General features: G+C 33.1%; 1 protein-coding gene and 1 long non-coding RNA gene across 3 annotated transcripts; both read right to left on the bottom strand.

The window, feature by feature from the left end:
* Positions 1 to 4,203: 4,203 nt before the first annotated feature.
* LOC112720686 (alpha-mannosidase) lies at positions 4,204 to 5,475 on the bottom strand. Its single transcript, XM_072205961.1, has 4 exons — positions 5,398 to 5,475; positions 5,196 to 5,243; positions 4,970 to 5,089; positions 4,204 to 4,874 (listed from the first exon to the last, which is right to left on the bottom strand). Exons 1-4 carry the CDS (start codon positions 5,473 to 5,475, stop codon positions 4,758 to 4,760), a joined length of 363 nt encoding a protein of 120 aa, XP_072062062.1. The 3' UTR covers positions 4,204 to 4,757.
* Positions 5,476 to 5,915: 440 nt separating this feature from the next.
* On the bottom strand, positions 5,916 to 8,227 carry LOC140173177 (uncharacterized). 2 transcript variants are annotated; one of them, XR_011867486.1, is made up of 4 exons: positions 7,747 to 8,227; positions 7,484 to 7,563; positions 6,489 to 6,763; positions 5,916 to 6,227 (listed from the first exon to the last, which is right to left on the bottom strand). It is a non-coding gene; the product is annotated as an uncharacterized lncRNA (long non-coding RNA). The 2 variants fall into 2 exon arrangements; XR_011867485.1 differs by having other exon boundaries at positions 5,916 to 6,763; positions 7,747 to 8,221.
* Between the last annotated feature and the right edge of the window lie 15,657 nt (positions 8,228 to 23,884).

Below are 23,884 nucleotides of genomic sequence, written 5' to 3'. Positions count from 1 at the left end.
TAACGGTGCCTGTCCTACCTCTACCTCGCCCGCGACTGCGTCCGCGAGTCGACATCTGGTCCCTATACACACCAAACAAGTGATATTAAGTTGATCAGTCTCAATATCGCAGGTCTAATGCTTTAAGTTCCAAATGCATGCTCACAAACGTTTATGCCATATATATCAATCAGATATCCTAATAGCACATAAACACATATATAGAGAATGCACAGAAGCACAATCAGTCCGTCTTTCAGGCTCTATAGGAACGAACTGCTCTGATACCATTAATGTAACACCCTACCACACAAAGCTTTACGCTTAAGTCGTAAAACAGAGGTGATGTGGTATTACGACCTCTAAAATAAAATAAGTACATATAATAGCAGAAAAGTTATAATATGCTAGGAGCCTTGAAGAAAAGGGGGAAATAAAAAATCGCACAATAAAGGCGCAACGCCCAAGGAACGAGTTAACTTACGTGCTAAGAAAACCATAACTATCAAACATAAGCTAACAGAAGTGGGAATAGAGTGCCAAAGATACAAAATATCAAGCTCCTAACTCAGCCTGCGAAGTCAAGACTGGCCGGAGAATATTTACACATATATATACATACATATCCAAAACCCAAAAGTACATATACACAATCCTGCCTCTCCATAAACCTCTAAGAGGATCAAAAAGAATAAGTCATGCGGAGAGAAAACTAAGTACATATATATACATCATAGCATAACAAAATATCCCAGTAACCACTCCGCTTCAAGAGTCCAGACGCCTAACGAGATGCCTCTCGACCTGCATCTGAAAATTAACAACATGGTATGGAATGAGAACCGGAGGTTCTCAGTATGGTAAAGGTGCCACACACATAATATATAAGGTCCTGGGAATGCCAGAGGCAATCCTAGAACGCCGACACTCAGATTGTAGAGCTTAAAGTATTAAACAGAAGCCATAAAAGGTGGTTTCCTAGAAATATTTAATCCTAACTTAACTTAACCTTAAATCTAAGTCCTATACTGCCATTCCTCCATACCTCCAATTCCATCATGCATTTTCATAGACAAATAAACAGATAAAGGCAAACACAAGAAAGTTACAACTACTGCAGGTAACAAATACACATTTAGCATGGCAAATACAGATAGGCACACCCAATTAGAGCACAAGCAAGTAATTCAAGTAATATGCATATGATGCATGCCTGTCCTATGGCTGATGAGGCTCATCTGTCGGTTATCCAGCCAACCCGACAAGTCTGAATTGTCCTTAGACTGTCCCCCGACGTGCATCCCCAAAAGTCTATGCATAGATTTTTCTCAAATAATCAATATTGCTCAATGGGGGTAACATTCCCGGGAATTTATGTAGTGCCCGGTCACACTTACGTCGTAGGGTCAACAGAGTATCGAGTTTTCAACCTGGTACACGTGGTGGCAAGCCACGGCACTTAATCCAGGGAATCTCGTATCTCAGATTATTCAAATTCATAAGCCATATAAATAATTCAATTATAATTCATCAACATCCACATCATTCCCAATTGCATCTCATTCATCATCATACATTAAACATATTCAATCCTTATCCTTCATTATATCACCTCCCATTCCATCCATCAATAGTTTCAATTCAAAACATAATTCATTCTTTTCTAAGAATCAAACTTCAAACTTAAAACATACTCACTATCTTAATAACTCAAAATCAAACCATATAACCTTTAAATCTAAATCTCTTTTAAATAATCATCTAAATAAAATCTCTAATTTTTTATAAAATTTCGGCAGCATCTCCTCTAAAACTCGGACTTTGCCACCCTTTTCGGGTCCAAACCTGCTTTCTTTTCAATTCAACATACCCTTCCTCATCATCATAACAATCACCACAATAAATCTACTTCAAATCAACAATTAAACTCATACAATATTCAAATCCAACAACCAAAATTCAACTAAGGATCATAGTTCACAAATCCTAGGCTTTTAACACAAAATACCTCATTATCACAACAACCTCCACAATAGTTATACCTCAAATCAATAATTCACCAAATCATTAGTTAATCAACAATAACATTCAACCATAATTCTCTCCAAATTAACATAACAACATTCACCATCCAAAATTAAAAACTAATTATCCAATAAACTTCAACCAAATATATTCATCGATAAATTACTAAACATTAAACATACACCTGCATTCCAACTTATCCAATGGTCATCTAGCCTAAGTTTTCACAGAACATTATATATTAAATGCAAGAAACCTAAACCATACCTTAGCCGATTTCCACGTAACGACCAAAGCTATTTATTCAAAACCAAAACAGCCCCTCAAAACTCAACTAATCCGCTTCCTCCAAGTTCCAGTATTCATAATTTCAAGCTCCAATTATTTATTTTCAACCTAATACACATTCATAATACATATATACCCAATTTAATACTCAAAGCTCAAATTTAATGAAATTAAAATAGAATTATCGTATCCTCACCTTACCCAAGCTTCACATAAGCAAGAGTGAACGTTTCTCTCAAGCTAATTGGATCCTAAAACATCAGAAATCAAAGAAATTCAATATTCCCACTTAAAATTCGAAAATTGGGGGAAATGAGAGGCTGAAGTGGAATATCAAGTTACCTATGAAATTGTTCCGGTAGAAATGTAGAGCTCGACGCGGTGAACGCGTGGCCGCAAACGGTGCGGCGATCGGAGCTCGAACGGAGGAATTACGGGATTTGGAACTTTGCCGTAAAGGTTCGGCGTTCCTTTCCTCTCCCTGGAGCTCAGCTGCGTCCTTGAGGAAATGAGGGCGGGCTCTTTTTAATGGGCTGGTCTGGTTGAACCGACAGCCCGGTTCGGGTCCGGTTCAACCGGTTCGGTCCTTTCGGTCCATTCTTGGACCGTTTTCTTCAAAATTAGTGTCAAAATTCTCGTTTCGATGAGTTCTACCCTAATTTAATATAGCATTCACATTTCTAATCCTCCTTATTAAAAACTAATTTATTAACTAATTATCTACTAATTTAACCGGGGTTTACACTATAAAGCTCGTGCATTATTTCTAATCCATCGTTACCGATGTTAAAAATTTTGTGGTGACAATATTATTATAAATATCTTCACTAATTTTTATAGTAACATGTTTTTAACAATATTATTGGATCCTAAATAATATATATTAACTATGTATCTTCCTAATTAAATATTGGTTTCATTAATTGAAACATTGATAGGTTTACTTATACAGTAAAAAAATGCCAAACAAATAATTAATTTTTTTCGATGTACTCTATAAACTCGTGCATTATTTCTAATCCATTGTTACTGTTGTAAAAAATTTTGTGGTGACAATAATATTATGAATATCTTCACTAATTTTTATATTAATATGTTTTTAACAATATTATTAACAAATTTGAAAGCAACATAGATAAAACGATTTGTCTCAATTGACCAAAACATTAAGATATAAAATTAATCGATCAAATGAGTACACTCACTACAAATTAAATACCTTTAGCATGCATTCTTGAGTTTTGAAGTTCATTTTTGAGTTGCGTAAATTAGAGTATGAAATCAATTAAACGGGCATGCGCGAGTATAATAAGTTGATGCCAAAAATAGTACAAAAAATATATCGTTGTGATATTGGCTGATTAAGTAATTGAGGAGTTACTAGGGATATAAATAAAATAACTTACACTACAAGAAAAACACCTATTCAGGTACACTTGAAAAGTGTAGCCAAAAGTGAAAAAAATGATACCTTAGGAAAAGGCTACGCTTTTTAGGCTTCGGAGACGCTTTTCTGAGGGATGCCTATACCAGTGTTGCCTATTCTCAAAGGCTACGCTTTTCTGTACCAAAGGCTATGCTTTTGGCATTTGGAAATAGAGTGTGCTTTTTACGTGATGCTGTTCAGGACCAAAGGCTACGCTTTTCAGCTTCCAAGTTTACCATAATAGGCTACACTTATCCTTGCTACTGCATCACCTATAAAGCGTAGCCACATTGTATACCATAGCTACTCTATATAAGTGTAGCCTTAGATCCCTTATTGTTTATTTTTTGTATATATATTGCACAACATAATATGTAGTAATATGATTACATATATAATTCTGCATTTTTAATTAAATGAATTAAATATTATAAAATAAAAATAAAAATATAATTATACTAAATAATTTTTTTAAATAATAAAAATTATCTGTAAACAAAATATATTTATAATGAACCAAAAGTTCTGGAATGAATTTAATTTTGAATATTCATACATCTCACATTAAATTAAGCATAGCCAAATCAAAATAAGAATGAGACCTCTTAGAATTTACTCTAATACTCTATAAAAAACTAAAATATTATATCCTACATAAATATCTTCTAAGTCATTAGTCAACCATACATCTATTATTTCTCAACACTACTCCATCTTTACATCCATAATTTTGTGCACAATCTAATTCGTCAAGAGCTTCTCCTGCTCCTCTACCATCATCTTAGAGAATACACCTGGAGCATTAAGCATTGACCATTAGCAGTTTGTAACTGTTCACAGTAAAACAATCTTGAACTTGAAAGAAATAGCATGTTTATATATACTGTGAAACATTAGTTCCATCTCTCCATCTATAATGCTCGCTCCACCAGTGGCATGATCAACTAAGACAGAGAGTTCAGATTTCTAATCTTTAATATAAATTCCAAGATTAAGCTATAAAAAAAGTTTAACATTGTTAACAAACTTAACCATAATATCATAGAAGCTCAAAAACTATTAAAAGCCTAAGAGAGTGAAGAAATTTTATTGGATAATAGTTTCCTGCCACAGGTTGAGTAACTTGAAAGGGCCAATCTTTCTTGTGATCATAAACCTGTGTAAAAAAGTTTGAGTAAAAAAACTCAATGTTGAACATTTTTAACTGGAGGATTTTTATTACAAACGAACAAAAATTGGCATCAGAGTTACCCTTTTTAAAAAATCTCTTCCATTAGAATCAGTATAAAAATCCTTGTTTGTAGTCATATTTGCTGTTTTTTGAGTGATCGCCTCTTTTTCAACTCCATTATCAGTTAGAATTGGACCAACCTTCATAAAACTATTTGTTTCATAACCTTAGACAATTAACAGCATAATATTCTATTTTAGCTGATGAAAAAAGTGGCTTCTCACTATTACAAAGAAAGCAACTCACAGTGTATTCAACACCAGCATGGTCTTTGTTTTTGTAAAGCCTAATAACCTTCAAAAAATAAATGAAACAAATAAATAGGATGTAAAGGACATGCTTATGAACAAAGCAAACCCATTTAAGTATTTTGAAAATAATAGGATATACCATTATATATTGAAAAAGAAAAAAGACAATAAACACAATTATTTTAAAGGACACTGACCTGGTAAATCCAAGAGCTAAACTCTTGATGAATCTCATCAGCTAGTGGCCCGCGGATTACATTGTAGGGAACCTGCATGTATATCAAATAGAAAACAAATTTAAATATAAAAGCTTCAAAGGAATTGAAAATATAATATTATGTGTATTGTGAAATAATGTAATTGCAGTTCTTTTGTTATGTTACAACTAAAGAAGGCACATATATTAGTAGTAAGATTGAGCAGAAGTTTCTCTCTTACCTTCTAATATTTTTGCTGCCTAAATCCATAAGAATTGTCACTCTTTTTTTGTCTTCATGAATTGGCTACGTAGATGAAAAATTGAATCAGAAACAAAACTTTAATATATATATATATATATATATATATATATATATATATATATATATATATATAAATGAATCTAAAAACTAAAAGCTAGAAGTAATGGCAGTGCTACAAGAACAAATTTCACATATGAAATTTTGGACTAAAGGGAAAAAAACTGAAAGCTTTCACTTATAACTTTATTCACTTCTTAATAATCATGCCATTAGATTTCAGCAGCTTCTAATTCTTAAGCAAAGAGCAAAATATAATTACAATTTCAATTACATCTATACGAGAATTAAATTAAGTGTGAAATTTAAACTAAAACTTGAAGTAGATTCACAAAAACCAGATTTGATTATTGAATGATTAATCAAACCATGAAACTAATTATTGAATATTAATAGATCCTATGCCATAAATAATTAGAGAATTGAATAAAAGCTTATGAATCAGAACTATCTAATATAAGTGTACATAAGTTGTTTCTGTTCCCATCTTCAGTTATTCTTCCCATAACCTAAGGAAATTAAGCGAACAAAATTAGCCATAACCCACAAAATAGACAAAAAGTGAAGACAATACAGCTTAGAAAGAATAGAGAATAGATCAGGCAAACAAAAATCTATTATAAAAGGGAAAACAAAATAAGAATTATAATATGAAGAATGATCCATTTTGTCTTGTTGTTGGCTTTGCTTTTAACAAGGCTCCAATAATTCTTAGAACTTAAAGGCAATTGATTCTATAAGGGAGATCAACCAATTCATGAAACTCTTACCAGAAAAAGTGAATTGGCCTTTAAAATGTATGGATTTTTTACTTTGCAGGTCAACAAGCTTCTCAGCATCCTTCAAATCCAACTGAAATGAATGTCAAGGGTCAACTACTAAGAGCAATTAGTTTGCAAAGATGATAATATTCACCATGATCAAAATAAGATCATTTTTGAGGAACTGGATTTCCATTTAAAATGTTAAATAAGGTTCACGCCATTTGCCAAACATTCTGGTCTTCCTCAATGAGAATATCACAAAGTATAGGATAACTCAAGAACTGCACAGTGAAATGTAAAACGAGTTATTTATCATAATAATCAAACAATAACTTATTGTAACTATGCTAAAAGAATGAAACTTTAGAAAGAATAAATCAAGTAGGATTGGAAAATACTATTATGATTAATGAAGTAGCATTGAAAAATAGAAGGAAAATAAAAACGTCTTATATGTACTACTACTCTTGATAACTTTGAAGTAGCTCCAAATTAGATGACTGCATTAAATCACTTTAAAATAAAGTATAACTATAATTATACTCTGACACTTTAAAATGAAATCACTCAAATATATCATTATTGTTTAGGGGCTTATTTTGATTAATGTTCAATGTAACAGAACTTGGAGTCAGAATCACTTACTTTTAGAAAGGCTTGTATTCATAGTTTCAAATAGACATACATGATTCTGGATCATATTTCATAAAAACATGAAGCAAATCTCAAAATTATATAACTATATAAGTTCCAACATTACTAAAGACTCACATTACAAACCAAAATATCATCGAACAAAAACAATAACAAATCAGCATACACACGGAAGCAACACTCCCAGATATAAGAACCTCTACAAAACAAGCTATGCATATGAGTACTTCATCAAATTTTCTTGAAGTTAGAGAAATGGTAAGAAACATCAACACTCGTGAAACAACACATGCATTTTCACAAACACATAGAGAGCAACAAGAACAACAAGGAGGACTGATGAGTACCTTGAGTTCTTTGGATCCTGACCTAAAATCAGCACAATCAGCCGCATCAAGCCACCATATTTGAAGTTAGTTCTTCATTTCTACAATGATCAAGGAAAATAGTTAAATTAAATTAAAAACAAACAATGTGTTTCTTAAATTAGATAAGGCCATTTCAGAAGCCAATACACATTCAGAAGCTAAAATCTCCAAATTAAAAAACCCTAAAATCGGAACCCTAAACCTCCCAAATTTCAGAACCAAATGAAAACCAATATATATACCTTCTCGACGATGGTGAGCGCAGAGACGACGATGATGAGCGTAGAGACCACGATGGTGACAGCGCGGTGACGGTGAGAACAGAGACGACGAGGGTGAGAGGCAACTATGAGAACAGAGACGACAAGGTTGAGCGGTGACGGTGTGCGCAGATACGACGCGGGTGAGCGGCGACGGTGAGCACAAAGACAATGAAGATGCGGTGAGTAGTAAGCGAAGGTGAAGTGGTGGTGGAGAAGAGGGGTGACGGGGAATGGAGAAGGGCGAAGGTGAGTGGTGAAGGATGAAGTGGCAAAACCCTTTCTTCTCCGATGTAGGGTGAAGCGGTGAATGGTGAAGCGCGGGTGTGCAGGGTACGATGAAAATGAAACAAAAAATTTACTAAGTGTATGGGTATTTGGCGCTCTTACATTAGAAAACATTTTTGAAGCGCACCCAAAATATATGGAACAGATTACTCTTCAAAAGCGCACCCTTTGATTAAAAAAGTGTGTACCAATAGATATCAAGATAAGGCTACACTTTATAAGTGATCTTTATAATATCTAAGGAGACACTTTTTAAGTGATGCCACAATTGTGTTTCCTATTCTCCTATAAAAAGGAAACACGGATAAAAGCGTAGCCTATTCATAGAATAGGCTACGCTTTTTAAATGTAGCTTAAAAAAGCGTGGCTGAATGGGTATTTTTCTTGTAGTGTTATATTATGAAGCATACAACAGAAAACGAACACGCGTGATGGACCATCAAAGGTAACAGGCATGTGTTTAATTTATTTAACGTAATAAACTCAAAACAAGCAGTAAAGTAAATGATAGAAGATTCCAAAATTGCCGAGTCATTTGTCTTAAAAGACATGGATAAATCTACTTGGTATCACCTTCCTCGTCACAACCATGTGATGAATCCATCTTAATCATCTTAGCGGATGCTTGGAAATCAACAATAAAGCATTTCACTACGGAAGGATTTATGTTGGTTGATGTTTTGGGGTCGACTGAACCCATTTGTTTTTATTGGAGTCTAGCAAACTTGGAGAGCCTTGGATACACACATGCCTTGCTTGTTTCCGGACGAAGGATGGGTTTCCGATTCCGAAGAAATCATGGCCATTTTTAACATATCCTCTTCTATAATACCTTCTTCTACTTTGTCTTCATTGTACACAATGACCGCCTAAATTAGAAACGATTTCAGAAACAAAAATTCAGCACGTCAATCTGAAAGGTCCATTTAACAAATATGTAACATTATTTTGGCAGGGTGTAAATATGATATTGATTGGCTTATTTGCATGTGAATTGGTATATACCATATCTATGTTGCACTTAGCAACAAACGAAGCTAGAATGTCTGGCTCAAAGCAAAGCCTGGATATAGTTATTACACAGGGTTGATATGAACTGAGATTTTCCAACTTTGCAAACACTTTTAAAGTAAATGGCTTCTCCTTGATGGCAAACAACTTACTTGGATAGGCATCGTCCATGTCACACTATAGCATGAGGTTAGAATAAAAATCCTTGTAAGAATGTAACAATAAGGTAATATTATAAACATAGTAAGGATGCAAACATTTTCTGAGATTGATGATATGAGTTCAGCAGCTGAGATGCCAAGGAACTGGCAGCTGCATTTTTTAACAGAACAAAGGACGCATCACCCATTCCGGCATGTACACGCAATTTCAGGCAATATCTAATAAGACACGAACAGTTCAGTGCTACATCCCAAGATTAATGACATAAGATTCTCTTGAAATTGTGGGTAGTAAAAGACCGGGGCAGTATATGAAATAGATGCACTAAAATAATGTACGAACCTAGTAGTAAATTCATTAGAGTAAGTATCACATTTTTCGTAGTAAAACTGATCACCTAGTGTCTCATGACCCTAAAAATATTTTTTTGCAGCCTTTATACCACCAATTATATTTTGTCTCTACTTGCTTAACAATTCCAAGAGTAACATAGCATGATCTCTGCATGGCAATTGACCATAAGCAATCCGTACATGCGTGGAATTAAAATCTCCATACAAATAAGTGAAGGGTGTATTTAATAGGGAGATTTAAAGGGAGTTGAAACCTATTTTGTTTCTTTGATACCAACAACGTTCGAAAATTTAGTTAGGTTCAACAAATCATCAACTAGTGAATATGTAAAAAGATGATTTATAGAAGTAACATCGAGAGACCTTCCGCTATTCAAGTGGAGCACCCTAGCGCAATATAAAATTCCAAATCCCTTGTTCATAATTAATACAAACCGTTTATGAGATGGTGTGAATAAAGATTTAATTTTTTTATTAAATATAGGGTAAAATATACTTTTTGTCCCTGAAGTTTAGCAAAAGTTTCAAAAATACCCTTAAATTTTATTTTGTTTCAATCTTGTCCCAGAAGTTTTCGATTTGTATGAAATATACCCTCGACGGCTAAATTTTCAAAAAATTTAAGACCAATCTAACAATAATGCATGAAAATTATGCTTGATTTGCTTGTGTTGAAGGGGTGTTCTTATGAAATTGTTGTTGAATCGGTATTAAATTTTTTGAAAAATTAGTCGTTAGGGGTATATTTGATGCAAATCGAAAATTTTTGGGACAAAATTGAAACAAAATAAAACTTAGAGGTATTGTTAAAATTTTTGGCAAACTTCAGGGACAAAAAATATACTTTACCCATAAATATATAACATGATGGTAACCTCTATCTAAATTTTTTGACCACATCCAAATCAAGGTTAACCTTCATTATTGTTGTGTAGTTTGTATTCGAGATTGTCATGGTCCCTGTTTATCCCACACACATCCATAACATATTATTATATAGGATTGGAAAGAATATGGACAAACTTAAGGCGCTAACAAATAAAATTCATATACAAATAAAAATAAAAAATGGAAAAATTTAGAAATTAACAATTAAATTTTTTCATTTTTACAAATTGAAGAACAATATATTCAGTTGCTAGATGATTCTCGAGATGATAAAGCAATTGGCGAGCATAGCTCTGCCATAGTGTGCACAATATTTTTCCATCGCTACTGCAAATTATATGTAAACCAGTGTAAGTATATTTTGATAGTAACGCGTAGTAAAAATGGTATTAGTCTTAATATGGCTCCAAAAAAAACCTAAAATAAATATTGAAAAATAATAACGAAACGATGAATAACATACGTAAGGTCATCCAGCTGAATGGTTAAATAATGAGAAGTCTGATCATTCTTAGTGTAAGTAAGAAGCTCAGTCTTCCCAGTTAGCAATCCCATGTAGTCTACATGAAAAAAATGACACTGGACATGAATAGCACTTAAGTGTTATTATGAATATGTTATAAGAGTATATAAGGCAAAAAAAGATAATTCATAATTTACTCCAACCAAGAGAAATGTGAAAGAACAATACCAATGAGTCTAGAATCATACTTGGTCTCAGACAATATTTCAGCTATATATATAAAATCAAACGAATCATGTGGAATTGGTAGGTCATGCACGGGGTGAACACGAGTCTCTCGTTTGAAGATCAATCTAAATTTGTGATTAGTTGGCTTGAATTTAATGTTATTTGCATCCATAGCCAAATTACTTATAACATAATCATTCCCCTCATCCATGATAGGGTCAAATAGATGACATTGATAAGTATTATACGATCCCCCTAGGTTAAACAACAAAATAAGTGTATATATGGTGATGTAAATCACGTAATCTTCATGCATGCATACAATGATAACGTGAACCTAAGGCTACATAGTTAAATGTAATTTTTTAAAAAAATGAGAAATTAGCACAATGAATATCTTTCCATAAATGATCATGTCATAATATCATATATATAGAATATAATATATATATATATATTATTTAGTACTTACCTGCTGATCAATAAAGACCAATTCCATAGATGGTTCGAACCGCTTTTTGGTAAATGAAGGCAACTTCCACTTGCAAATAGGTCTCATCTTAAGGGTCCAAGGTTTGTCCCCTTGAAAATCATTCACATCCTTGATGAAGTCGAGATTGGCTACCATCATGAAAGAGCTAAAACAAACAACGGAATATGATAACACTAAGAAATCTAAATAGATATTACTATAAGCTTTTTCGTTGTGCATGGAGTATTGCAATGAACTTCATTCCTTTATATAGAAAAGTAGTAATGAGATGTCCATCTAATCGATAGAAGAAATGATTGAAGAAACTGAGAAATGGAAGGAAACTGGTTTTGAAAAAATTATTTTGTCTCTTGTATATCAGACGACAGTATAGCATAGGATAGATACTATATTATAAATACATATATTATGAGCTAAATAAATATAAATATACATACAAAATCAGAAGATGGAATATACATATATATAATAATGTACTCTAATATTATAATATATACGTTGCTATAAGGTGTTATATAAGCATGAATAAGATAATAAAAATTAAATAAAAGATAAATAACCCACACATTTTTTAAAAGAACAATAACTCTCTCGACATATAATAGTTATGTATATGTATATATAACTGAAATATTTATGTAAGCATACTATCTATGTAAGATACGTCACACTATTAGTTAGACAGCACATCAAAGTTGCACAAAGATCAACGTGTTTTGTCATGTAGTCATTAACAGTAAGTGAACAAATTACCAGAGGAATATATTTGGTTAATGCATTTAAGTTATAAGTTATAATATTTGATATTTTGATTGCCTTCTTTCATATTATAATATACGGATTGGATAAATACAAATAGGAAAAAGAAATAATGGTTTATAAATAGTGCATTTAAAATATATTTTATTTGATGTTTGAGTCATAGAAAAAGTGTAAGTAAAAAATTATTCTTTCTTATTATTTTAAGACCATCATTTTTTTGGCCAAATGGGCAATAAATGAGGCTACTTTTTCTATATAAGGTATATCTGTGGAGTGTCATATATAATATATTTAATATAATATATTAATATATAAAAAAAGTTTTATCTATATCATGCCGATCGAATAAAATTAGATTTATCATTATTCAGGAATTCTTTAGTATATTGAATTTGATGTAATAGATATTTGAACTTGATTCTATTAAAACAAGTAACTAAATACATTGCAATTACTTTATCAGCCGAATATAGGTGCATTAAATGGTGCTGATTTAGGAAGAAAGCATTGGAAAATGTATATACAGCTGTTGACACAGTCATCAACATGAATTTAGGGATATTTCTCATAAAAAAATGATCAGATGTGCATTCTGTTTACTGCTATGATATAATATATTATTTTAATTGTGATGTTGTTGAAGTGATATTATCATATATTTTTTTATTTTTTTATATGTCGATAATCATCTGTCGAATAACTCACTAATTGTTTGAAAAAAATGTCTTAAAAGTAAAATAATGTCAAATGAGATTGTGAATACGCATACAGATGAGACCTGTAAAGACAGATGGCTAGGATTAGACAATACATAGTGATCGAACTGGCCATGTGGTCAAATTTCTAGAAACTAAATAATGAATCCATGAAGAAACCACCTTGGGATAAGAGAGAAATTGTATCAGAGTAGTCCAAAAGAAAGTACGCCATGTTGTGGTAGTAACATTTAAGGTGTAACAATGTCATTTGGTGTCACAAAGGATAAATAAAAGGTGGGTACTCCCATGAAGATATTATAATTGTCTTCATGTGATGATTTTTCTTTTTGACCCTTAGATGATGGAGTGTAGGGTTAGATTTTGATATGTTATAAAAGTGTTGTTTTTATTTGAAGTGTGGCCAAATCAATAAATCACACTTTTATACAAAGCATCTTCATAAAAAGATGTTTTTTGCATCTTCATTTGAGTAGCTCCCTAAATAAAATGAAACAAGATAATTTATAAAACGTTAACCTTTTTTGAGAATCTTATGCTATTTATATTATTAGCGGAAAACTCGACTTAAAGAGAAGAAATTTAATTAGTGTTCTTAATCGAATATAATTATTGCATAATATATCGTATGTATTTTATGATAATAACTGCATTCCATAATCAATAATAAAATTATTTATAAAGTTCAAATAAAGGAATAAGTTACTATATTTTGAATTAATTTGTATAACAAAAAAACTTAAAACTTACAAATATAATTAATTTATTATTTATTCACTACAAGAAAAATTACTTTTAGTAGTCATTTATTTTGCTTTTAGTGGCAATAAAAATAGTCAATAATACATTCGGAAATTAGACATTAGCCGTCTTATGCTTTGTCGCTAAAAGATTTTAGCGGCAATTATAACATTTGCCGGTAAAGATCTTTTGAATGGCCGCAAAAAGTATATAACTATTAGCGACCATTTTCTTTGCAATTTATATGGCCACCAAAAATAACGCTAAAATTGTAATGTTATTTACTTTTAGTTGCCATTACTATTGCCGCTAAAATCTTAAGACTTTTTTTTGTTATATTATACTCAATTTCTTAAAAGCAACGAACTACCTTTTTTTTCTAGAATTTTAATCATTTGTGCCAACAATTATTATTATTATTATTATTATTATTATTATTATTATTATACTGAAAGTAATTACTACAAAATGAGATATTTCATTAAAATCAAAATATTGATACACAAATTTCTCTTGAAAAGTAATAAATCATGTTAGAAATCTAAACAATAAAAAATGCTACAAGTCTATAACTATGTTTGTAACTATGTTACATCAAGTTAGGCTATAAACCAATCCTAGTGACAGATCCTAAAAAGCATTGCCATGACATAAAGGGTTGTTGCAAGCATTTTCCTTCTTTTTGTAATAAGTTGCCACTGCATTAGAAATAGAATAGGAAGCCATTGTCTGTAGTAACAATGCAAAACAAACAAAATAAATAAATGAATAAAAAGAGAAATCAGGAAGCCATCATTGGCAACAACAATTAAAATTAACAAAACTTAAATCAATAAAATTATCAACATATTTCAGGATAAGTCGGAAGCATAAATTTTTAGATTGAGAACTCCAATCACAAACTATGGCATACCATTAAAAAATAGAGACAAGAAATAGTTAATAGTTAATAGTAATAGGTAATTATAGCATAGAAATATGCATGACTCTAGTGATCAATTCTTCCTCTTTTAGAGTTCTAACTTAAAATCTGATGTGCGTCTGAATGTGTTTAAGGTGGTTTAATCTTAATTAGATATAATGACAAGAAAGTTCTCAACACAAATTCACAATACTAACCAGTGAACAGTAAATCTTAACTACTCATATCATATTGTATTTCTTTCTACTAGGAAATTATTACAATAAAATATACAGATTCAGATTCTTTTTCAAGATATGATGTCTCATGTATATGTAGTAACACAAGATACAAATGGCAGGCATACAATGAAATTTATATTAGAAGATAATCACAAAATAAAATCAGGACCTCTGCTAAAAAACATGAATGCGATCGAAGTGAAAAACATGAATGCGACTGTCGGAGCTGCCTGCATTGAAGACAATGACATATAAGCTAGAGGCTCTATTATCGGGCAAAATCTTGCAGTGCGTGAGGGTGTAGTCTTCGATGGACTCGTTGGAGAAAATGGAAGGCAACACGTAAAGCACAATCGTGACGAGTACCAAAGGAACCGCCACCATTATCAACGCTCTACGGAGCTGGTAAATCTTGTCGAAGGATGACTCGTGCGGCAACCGCTTCAGCATTCTTCCGAATCTGAGTTCTAGTAGCACTATGGAGGAGGACGATGGCGAGGTGGTAGTATGGCCGTTGAGGAGCTTGGTGGAGGAAGGCGATTGTAAACCCCATAAAATTAACGAATAGTTTGCCAATAAATTAATTTTTTAATAACAAAAAAATTAGAAATATGAATTTTATAATTTTATGAGATAGAGGTAATTAAAATAAGAATTTTGATACTAATTTTAAAGAATTTGGCCCAAAATTGAACTAAACCGATTGAACCGGACCCAAATCGGGCCCGTGTGCCCAACCAACCCACTCAACTTAATGAACTTCATCTCATTCTCCTTCTTCCTCATTGAGGAACCCGTGGAGCACGTAAGAAAGGGGAAGGAAGAGCTCCATAACCTAACCTTCCACTTCAATCTCATATAACTTCTCTCTCTGAACTCCGATTGTCGTACCATTTACGGCCATGCGTCCGTAGTGAAGAGCTCTACGAAGTTCAGTACTTAATTCGGTAAGGAAGCCACATTTCTAGCTTCAATTTTCTCTTTCCCAATTCGAAAATTATATGTTTTGGGTGTTGAGATTTTTAGTTAATTTGATGTTTTAGGATCAAATTGACTTGAGGAATTAGCGAGCTTTTGTTTGATTAAAGGAACATACAAGGTAAGAATCCTCAAACCTTAGTAAATCCCTTAGTTAATTGTGATTGAGTATTGAGTTTATGTGTATGGATGTGATAATATGTGTTAGGTAGTTTATAAGTGGATTTAGAACACAATTGAAAAGATTGGAAGCTTGAGTGGGAGCATTGGGTGCTGAATTTTTCGTGGTGGAGACTTGGACCTTGCATAATTAAGTTGTCTTTGGGTTATACGAGAAAATCGGCCAAGGTATAGTTTTGGTTTCTCATATATAATATATAATGTCATGAAAACTTAGGCTAGACGACCTAGGATAAGTTGAATTATGAATTTGGAACTTGATTGGTAGTTTATTTGATGATGTATGTTGCATTGATGAGGCATGATAGATTGAATGATGTATGATATTAATGTAGTTAGTTTGGTAAGAAAGATTGATGAATAATTATTTTGATGGTGATGGACAAGAATATTGTATGTGGGTATCTGTTTGTTGATGATTGTGTTGGTATAATTTGAGAATTTTGGAATTAAGACTATTTAAATTGAAATATGATTGGTGGTGGTAGAGTGTGGAGTTGTGTCGACTGTGATGTGGTATGCTTTGGTGCTGGGCAGGGCATGCAAATGTGGTCAATTATTATGAATTGGTGAAAATAGAGGTTCGATAAACTTTGTGAAAATCTGAGTTTTGGCCGAACTTTGGCGAGCCATAACTTAGCTTCCGGATCCCCAAACTTTTTCAAACTTATCTCATATGAAAATTGGGTCCGTGAAGTTTACACCGTTCGGATAATGAATGAAAAATGTTTTAACCAATTTGCCACCCTGTAGAATTCGCGTACGCGACCACTTGCACACGACGCGGCCATTCCTTTCAGGTTTGGTGTCTCGCGTATACGAGCAGGTGCATGTGTACGCAAGCAATGGGTTTTTGAAGGGTTGCGTACGCGAACACTCACACGCGATGCGGCCATTCCTTTTGGATTTAATGTCTCACGTACGCGTGCAAGTGCATGCATATGCGAGCAAGGCGAAACGCACCCCCGTGTACGCGAATCATGTGATGTGTACGCGGAACCTCTATTTTCAGCAAAGTAAATTTTACGTTTTAAAACTTGATTTTGAACCTCTAAACCTCTACTTTTACTCTTTTAGCCCTTAAACCTTAGTGGTATTCTTAGTGAGTAAATGAAGCTAAGAAGGGATGGTATGTTGGAGGTGAAGTAAGCTTGAAAATGATGAATTATGTATGAAAAGTGCAAATATATGACGTGTATGTGATGTTATGGTTATAATGAAATGATTATGAATGAACATGAATGCCAATGTGGCTTATGCACTTATTTTATCTGAGACACAAGTTTTCCTGGGTAAAGACCCGTGGCTTGCCACCACGTGCTCCAGGTTGAAACTCGATACTCTGTTGACCATACGTCGCAAGGGTGACTGGGCACTTATAAATTCTCGGGAAGGTTCTCCCAATGAGCAGAATTTATTTTATGAATGAGAAAAAGCTATGCATAGACTCATCAGCCACAATTGTCGGGTTGGCTTGATGACCGACAGATGAGACTCATTAGCCAAATGACAGGCATACATCATATGCATATGTTTGATTTACTTGTTTGTGCATTAATTGGGAGTGTCTTTGTGATTTAGTATGCCTATTTGTTATAATTGCTACCTGCATTACTTGTACTCTAATTGTGTTTGCCATTGTCTGTTTGTTTGTCTATGTATTTCCACTGGAGTTGGAGGATTTTGAGGGAGGCGGATGATGGAGGGTGTTGGATAGAGTTTTTGTTAGGATTAGGAACCTTAGAGAACCACCCTATTTATGGCTTTCATTTTTAAATCTTTAAGTGTTATAATCTGAGTGTTAGAGTTCTAGGATTGCCTTTGGTTTTTCTGGGACCTTATATCTTATGTATGTGGCACCATTACCATGTTGAGAATCCCCTGTTCTCATTCCATATAGATATTTGTGTTTTTTAGATGTAGGTTGAGAGGCATCTCACTAGGCGTCTGGAGTCTCTGCAGCGAAGTGGGGCTTTTGGGATATTATATTTTGTTTTGATTAGATATATCCATGTATATAGAACTCTCCTTATAAACTTGTTTTACTTTTTCACCTCAGGATATTATATTTTCTCCGGCCAGCCTTAGCTTCGTAGGTTGAGTTCGGAGCTTGATTATTTTGTACCCTTGACCCCCTGATCTTATTGTTTATGTATATTTACACATGCTTATGCTTCCTTCATACGTAAGTAAACTTTATTCCTGAGTGTTGCGCTTTTAATTTTGCGATTTTGCTTTACCTATCCTTCAAAGCTTCTTGTATACTACATTCTTTCAATTATATATATATATATATACATATCTTATTTTAGAGGTCGCAATACCACACCACCTCTATTTTACAACTTAAGCGTAAATTTCTATATGGTAGGGTGTTACAGCGATCGGTGGCAGATCTTGCCGTTTCAGGAAGCGGCGGCAATGAGAAGAGTTCGGTGATGAGAAGGGTGTGACGGCACCCACAGACCCAGAGGAGAAGAGTTCGGCGATGAAGGATGGTGATGGTCGTTGGGTCTAGGGTTGGGTTTCTCAAAGAGTGAAAGAAAGGGGGTAGGGGTGGGGGTGGGGTGGGTCTTGTTATTCTTTCTATTTGGCAATTGATTAAATTGTTATAAAAAATATTGTAATAAAACTAATACCAGCTATAGTACTATGGCCACTAAATTATTTTTATTAAAAGTGGTTTTTTTCATATTTTTAGTGGCAATAATAATAATAATTGCCATTATAATATATAGTATTAATAGCAAATATATAATGGCCCAAAAAACAGTTTAAATAAAAAATAACAAGTATTGTATTATTGTCCTAAAAATTTGTTGCTAAGACTAATTATTCTTGTAGTGATTATTGACCCAATACTATTACTAACCACAACATTGATATAATAATATGCAAAAGTTGATTGGAAAAACATCGCATTATATACTACTCAATGAATGAAAGGGTGAAAAAATTTAGAAGAGAATTAAATGGGACCAGACCCTTATCATGGGACTATAAGATAATAAACCATATATATTATATGGTGCCACCATCATGAAACGACATTACAATACAATACACTAACAGTGGGTTCTCTAGTTAATCCTCTACCAAAATTATATTGCAATGCAAAGCGTCGCCATCCTCTACCAAAATAGAATTCTCTTGGACGACCTGGTTTATCTTTTAGTTTGACCGAAAAAGATACAACATTATTGTCAATGACATTAATATTCGCAGGTCTTTGGGGGAATGCCTCCTCAATGAACTAGAAAGGTAGTATCTAATATCATGATAGAAATTAATATCAAATTTGATTAGTAGTTAAAATTAGATTTGTGAGGAAATGAGTTATAAAAAAATACTAATTAAAATGACATATAATAAAGTTGGCAATTAATGAATAAAGTGACAAACTTTTAATGACAAATACCAGAATATAATGCAATGCATGGTATGGAGTTATAGGACGCTCCAAGATGAAATGATTATTGAAAGAGGTCAGGGAAAATAAAGGATTTTCAAAATTTGCATTGTTTGGTCTAGCATAATAAATCGAGCATTCTTGTAGCTCTTTATATTCATTTTGTGCACGAATCGGGTGCCATTCTATTGCAACAACATAAGTTCAGGCAGTGTGAGTGACTTGATAGGTTAGTTTCCGATCGAAAAATTTGACTTACATGGAAACATAGCAAATTGGAGACGTGATGTCTGAACCCAGATAGAATTCCTTCCCAAGTTAGCCAATCAGATAAATTAATAAAGTTATCTAGATATAGTGATTTTGTTCAAATAATATCTATTTGATCAATATAATTATGAGATGCTACACGAATGAGCATGTCTTGAGTAATCCCATCGACGAAAAATCTGAAAACACTATTCTAACAATAAATTCCAAGTAAATAACCACCATCTGTAAACCCATAATGATCGATTATTTGCTTAATTCCATCGTAAATAAAACGTGTTGAGCTCCTCCCTGATGAAGACATTGAATTGATTGCCAACACAATCGACAAACAATAATTAAGTTCCTAGGTCCTCCTTGTACTTAAGGAAAAATTCAGATGATAGAAGAACCTATTCCTAATTAACATAGGTTAATATAAAGATTTGCAGTTGTGAGGAGATATATTAGATCTAAAAAACCTTAGTAATATAAAAATACCCAGACAGATTCCAGAAAAAAATTGGAAAACACTTACAAATGAATAATTAAGAGGAAGGATAATACTTCTACTTGCATCGAAGGATGTCATGTTCACTAATAAAATTGTAGATAAGTAATAACACCCTCATTAGAATCTCAAAATTGGATAAGATAGTTTTTAATAAGATGTTATATTCTAAAACTCATAATACGTAATGAAGATAATAAAGACGAAAATATAATGCTTGAAAAATTTTAAATTAGCACTAACCTGAGACTATAGTGTTGCAAAGATAACTAAAAAAGAAGGAAAGAATATAAAATTGGAGCAATGATAATTGGAACGCTTATATGTCTCAATGGACTATAGAGAAAGATAGTCATATATACCATTGAAGTGTGCCGTTGTAGTATGTGGAAATTTTTATGGTGGTACATGAATTTGTAGTTTGATTTGATATAGCATATTGATATATCAATGTCCTCATTAGTTGAGAACAACTAATGCTTTGTATCTGTACTCGTGACAGATATTGGTGATCAAATACATTTATTCTTAAGTAGTTGAAGTCCTACCTTGATAAAATAAAATGAATTCTTAATTTTATACCAATTATCATTTGTATGTTTAGCGTTGTTATGATATATACTACTCATATAACATGTTAAATAAAGTTTGTAAAGAAAAATGAATTAATTCATTTGAATAATTTGTGTATCTTTATACCTATGTATTTATTAAATGACAAATTTATAAATAATAAAAATATTCGAATGTGACAATGGCCAAGAGACTACTTAGTGAAATATCTTCACATGTTGTCACTAAGAGGATACAATGCTATATAATAAAAAATATGACTATTAATTACATAAAATTAATTTTCATAACATTAAACTAATAAAATATTATGGTTCATTTGCATAAATATTGACCAAGAGCAAAATTATCTTCACTAAAACGTTGCAAATTTAAGACACGCATAACCTTAGTACATGATTGTGCTTGCATTATGTAAGAACCGGAGTTTTCACGAATAAAATAATTTAAATGCCCAAATTAGATTCCGGAAAGTTGGGATGAGAATTTGGGAATTTAAATATGATTTTTGGACTCAGTAGGTCTTTCCGAGTCAAAAAATGTGTTTACTGCGAAAAACCGTAAAAAATCACGAACCAGCAATTGAACCGGTCAAACCGGTTTAAGTCTGTCCGGTTCTGTGCGAGAAAAAGTGAGAACAGTCAAAAACCTTAGAAAAATATTAGAAATGAAAAACCGGGCGTTAACGTTAAAGGTTTGGCCCAAAGTTGGGTCAAACGGGCTAAAAACGCTAATGGGTTGGACCGGACCCAAGTTGGGCCCAAGTCCAACATATATAAGGGTTCATTAATGAACTCTCATCTCATAAACACACACACACATCAGATTGAGAGGGGAGAAGAGGAAGAAGAAAATACTATTCACTCCCCACTTCAACTCGCGATAACTTGAGCTACGGACCTCTGATTGACGAGCCGTTTGTGGTCACGCGAAGCTCTCGACAAGCTATTCCTTTCTATCTAAAAAAATCTGGTAATATCCCTCTCTTCACACTCCATTTTTGTGCCCTATGTTCTGTTCATTTTTGGGTCTAGTTTTTGAGTGGATTTTGTGATTTTGCTTGTTTAGGTGATCTTTAGTAGCGGGTAATTGATGAATTTTACCCCTACTCACGTTAGATAAGGTAAGATTTCACTAAATCCTTGTGTTTAGTTGTTTTATGTATCTTAGGTTTTGATTTTGGTGATATATGTGTTGTTAGTTTGAGCCTTGGTGTTTGTTGGAGTTGGTTGAGGCTTTGGATCAAGTTTGGTGGTTTTATTTTGGTGTTTGGAGCATTTGGGAATGGGCCAAGGTATGGTTTCAGTTTTTTTTATGTAATATGTAATGTTTCTGGACACTTAGACTAGTTGACCCTAAGATAGGATTGAATGATATTGGTGCATAAATAATTATATGTGAATTGATGTAATTGTTGGTTATATTGGATTAGTGTGATTGATGGTGATTGTTGAAAATTATGGGTATTGATGAGTATTTATGGTGATTAGTTATGTTGGTGGATAATGAGGATTATGGAAATTTAAGGTAAAGAGTTAATGTAAAATGTTGTGGTGGTTTGGAATAAAGAATATTAATGATTATATGATTTGATGATGATTATTGGTATTTTAATTATTAAGAAGGTTGATGATGAATGTGAGAGTTATTGTTGTCGATGGAGGTTTGTGATATGGTTGATGATTATGAATTCATATTGATGTTGTTGGAAAGTGGAGATGATTGTTTAAGAGTTGATAAATTGAGATATTGAATGATGAGATTGTTATGGTTGTTGAGGATTGGAAAGTGGTATTAAGGAAATTGGATGTGATGATAGATTGAATTTAGAGTTGGATGAGGTAAGTATTAAATGGTTTATATGCTTGAAGGGTTGAAGTGGTTGAGAAAGATTTGGTATGGACCTTGATTTTGTTGTGGTATTGTATGAGGTATGATTGGTTTGGCTTTGAATTGTGAATTTTGGATCATGGTTGAGTTGTGGTGAAAATGTTGGGTGAATTAAGTGTGGAATTGATGGAAGTGTAATGGAATGGTAAGATGTTGTATGTGGTAATGGTTTGGTGATTAGACAGGTTTGGTTTGGTTTTGATTTGAGAATTGGTTGAATTGGAGTTTGTGAACTTTTGGTTAAAAATGGATTTTTGGTGAACTTGGTATGATCATAACTTTTTCCTCAGTTTTCAAAATTAATTGAAAATTGTTTAGAATTAAAGATCTTTGAAAACCCTTTAAATCAATATAAAATTTGTGAAAATTAAAATTTTGTAGAGGAAGTTATGATCATTCAAAGTTGGTGTTGAAAATCTGAAATTCTGCAAAGTTGCAGAATTTCAGGATTTTCTGATATGTGCACACGCACAGCCTTGTGCGCACGCACAACCCTGCGAAAATTCTATTCTATGCGGACGCACAGACCTATGCGTTCGCACAGGCGGGGGAAAGGGCTCTGGTGACAGCGCTAGCATAGGTTGTGCGCGCGCACATCAATGAAGGATTACGACCTGTACGGATGCACAGCCCTGTGCGCACGCACAAGTCGGGAAGGGTCGTCTGTTGGAAGCGCTCGCACAGCTTGTGCGAGTGAACAGGCTTGTATATTTTAGTACCTGTGCGTACGCACACCCCTATGCGTACGCACACCTTTAAAATCCTCCTGGGTGTGTGCACGCACACCCCTGTGCGGACGCACATGTCTTGTTTCATAATTTTTAACTTTGTTTTCAACTGTTTCACCTTCCCGACAAGGTTGTAAGCTTCTATAACACCATTTTAAGATTCCTGGGCTTGTTTTTGGGCGTTGGATCATGGGAAAGGTCTTAGGAGAATTTATTTAGGTTTTACTTTGAAAAGTTAGCAAACAGAGGTTTAGGTTTCTGGTGTAGTGAGGAGGAGTTGGTTGAGAGAGTAGGAAGAGTGGTGAATATGGCGATTGCTGATAACGAATTTGAGAAATTGATGAACTAAGAGTT

Source organism: Arachis hypogaea, chromosome 11, assembly GCF_003086295.3.
Source record: "Arachis hypogaea cultivar Tifrunner chromosome 11, arahy.Tifrunner.gnm2.J5K5, whole genome shotgun sequence".
NCBI classification, from domain to species: domain Eukaryota; kingdom Viridiplantae; phylum Streptophyta; class Magnoliopsida; order Fabales; family Fabaceae; genus Arachis; species Arachis hypogaea.
Note: the sequence above shows the minus strand (reverse complement) of the source record. Positions and strands in the feature narration are given on the sequence as shown.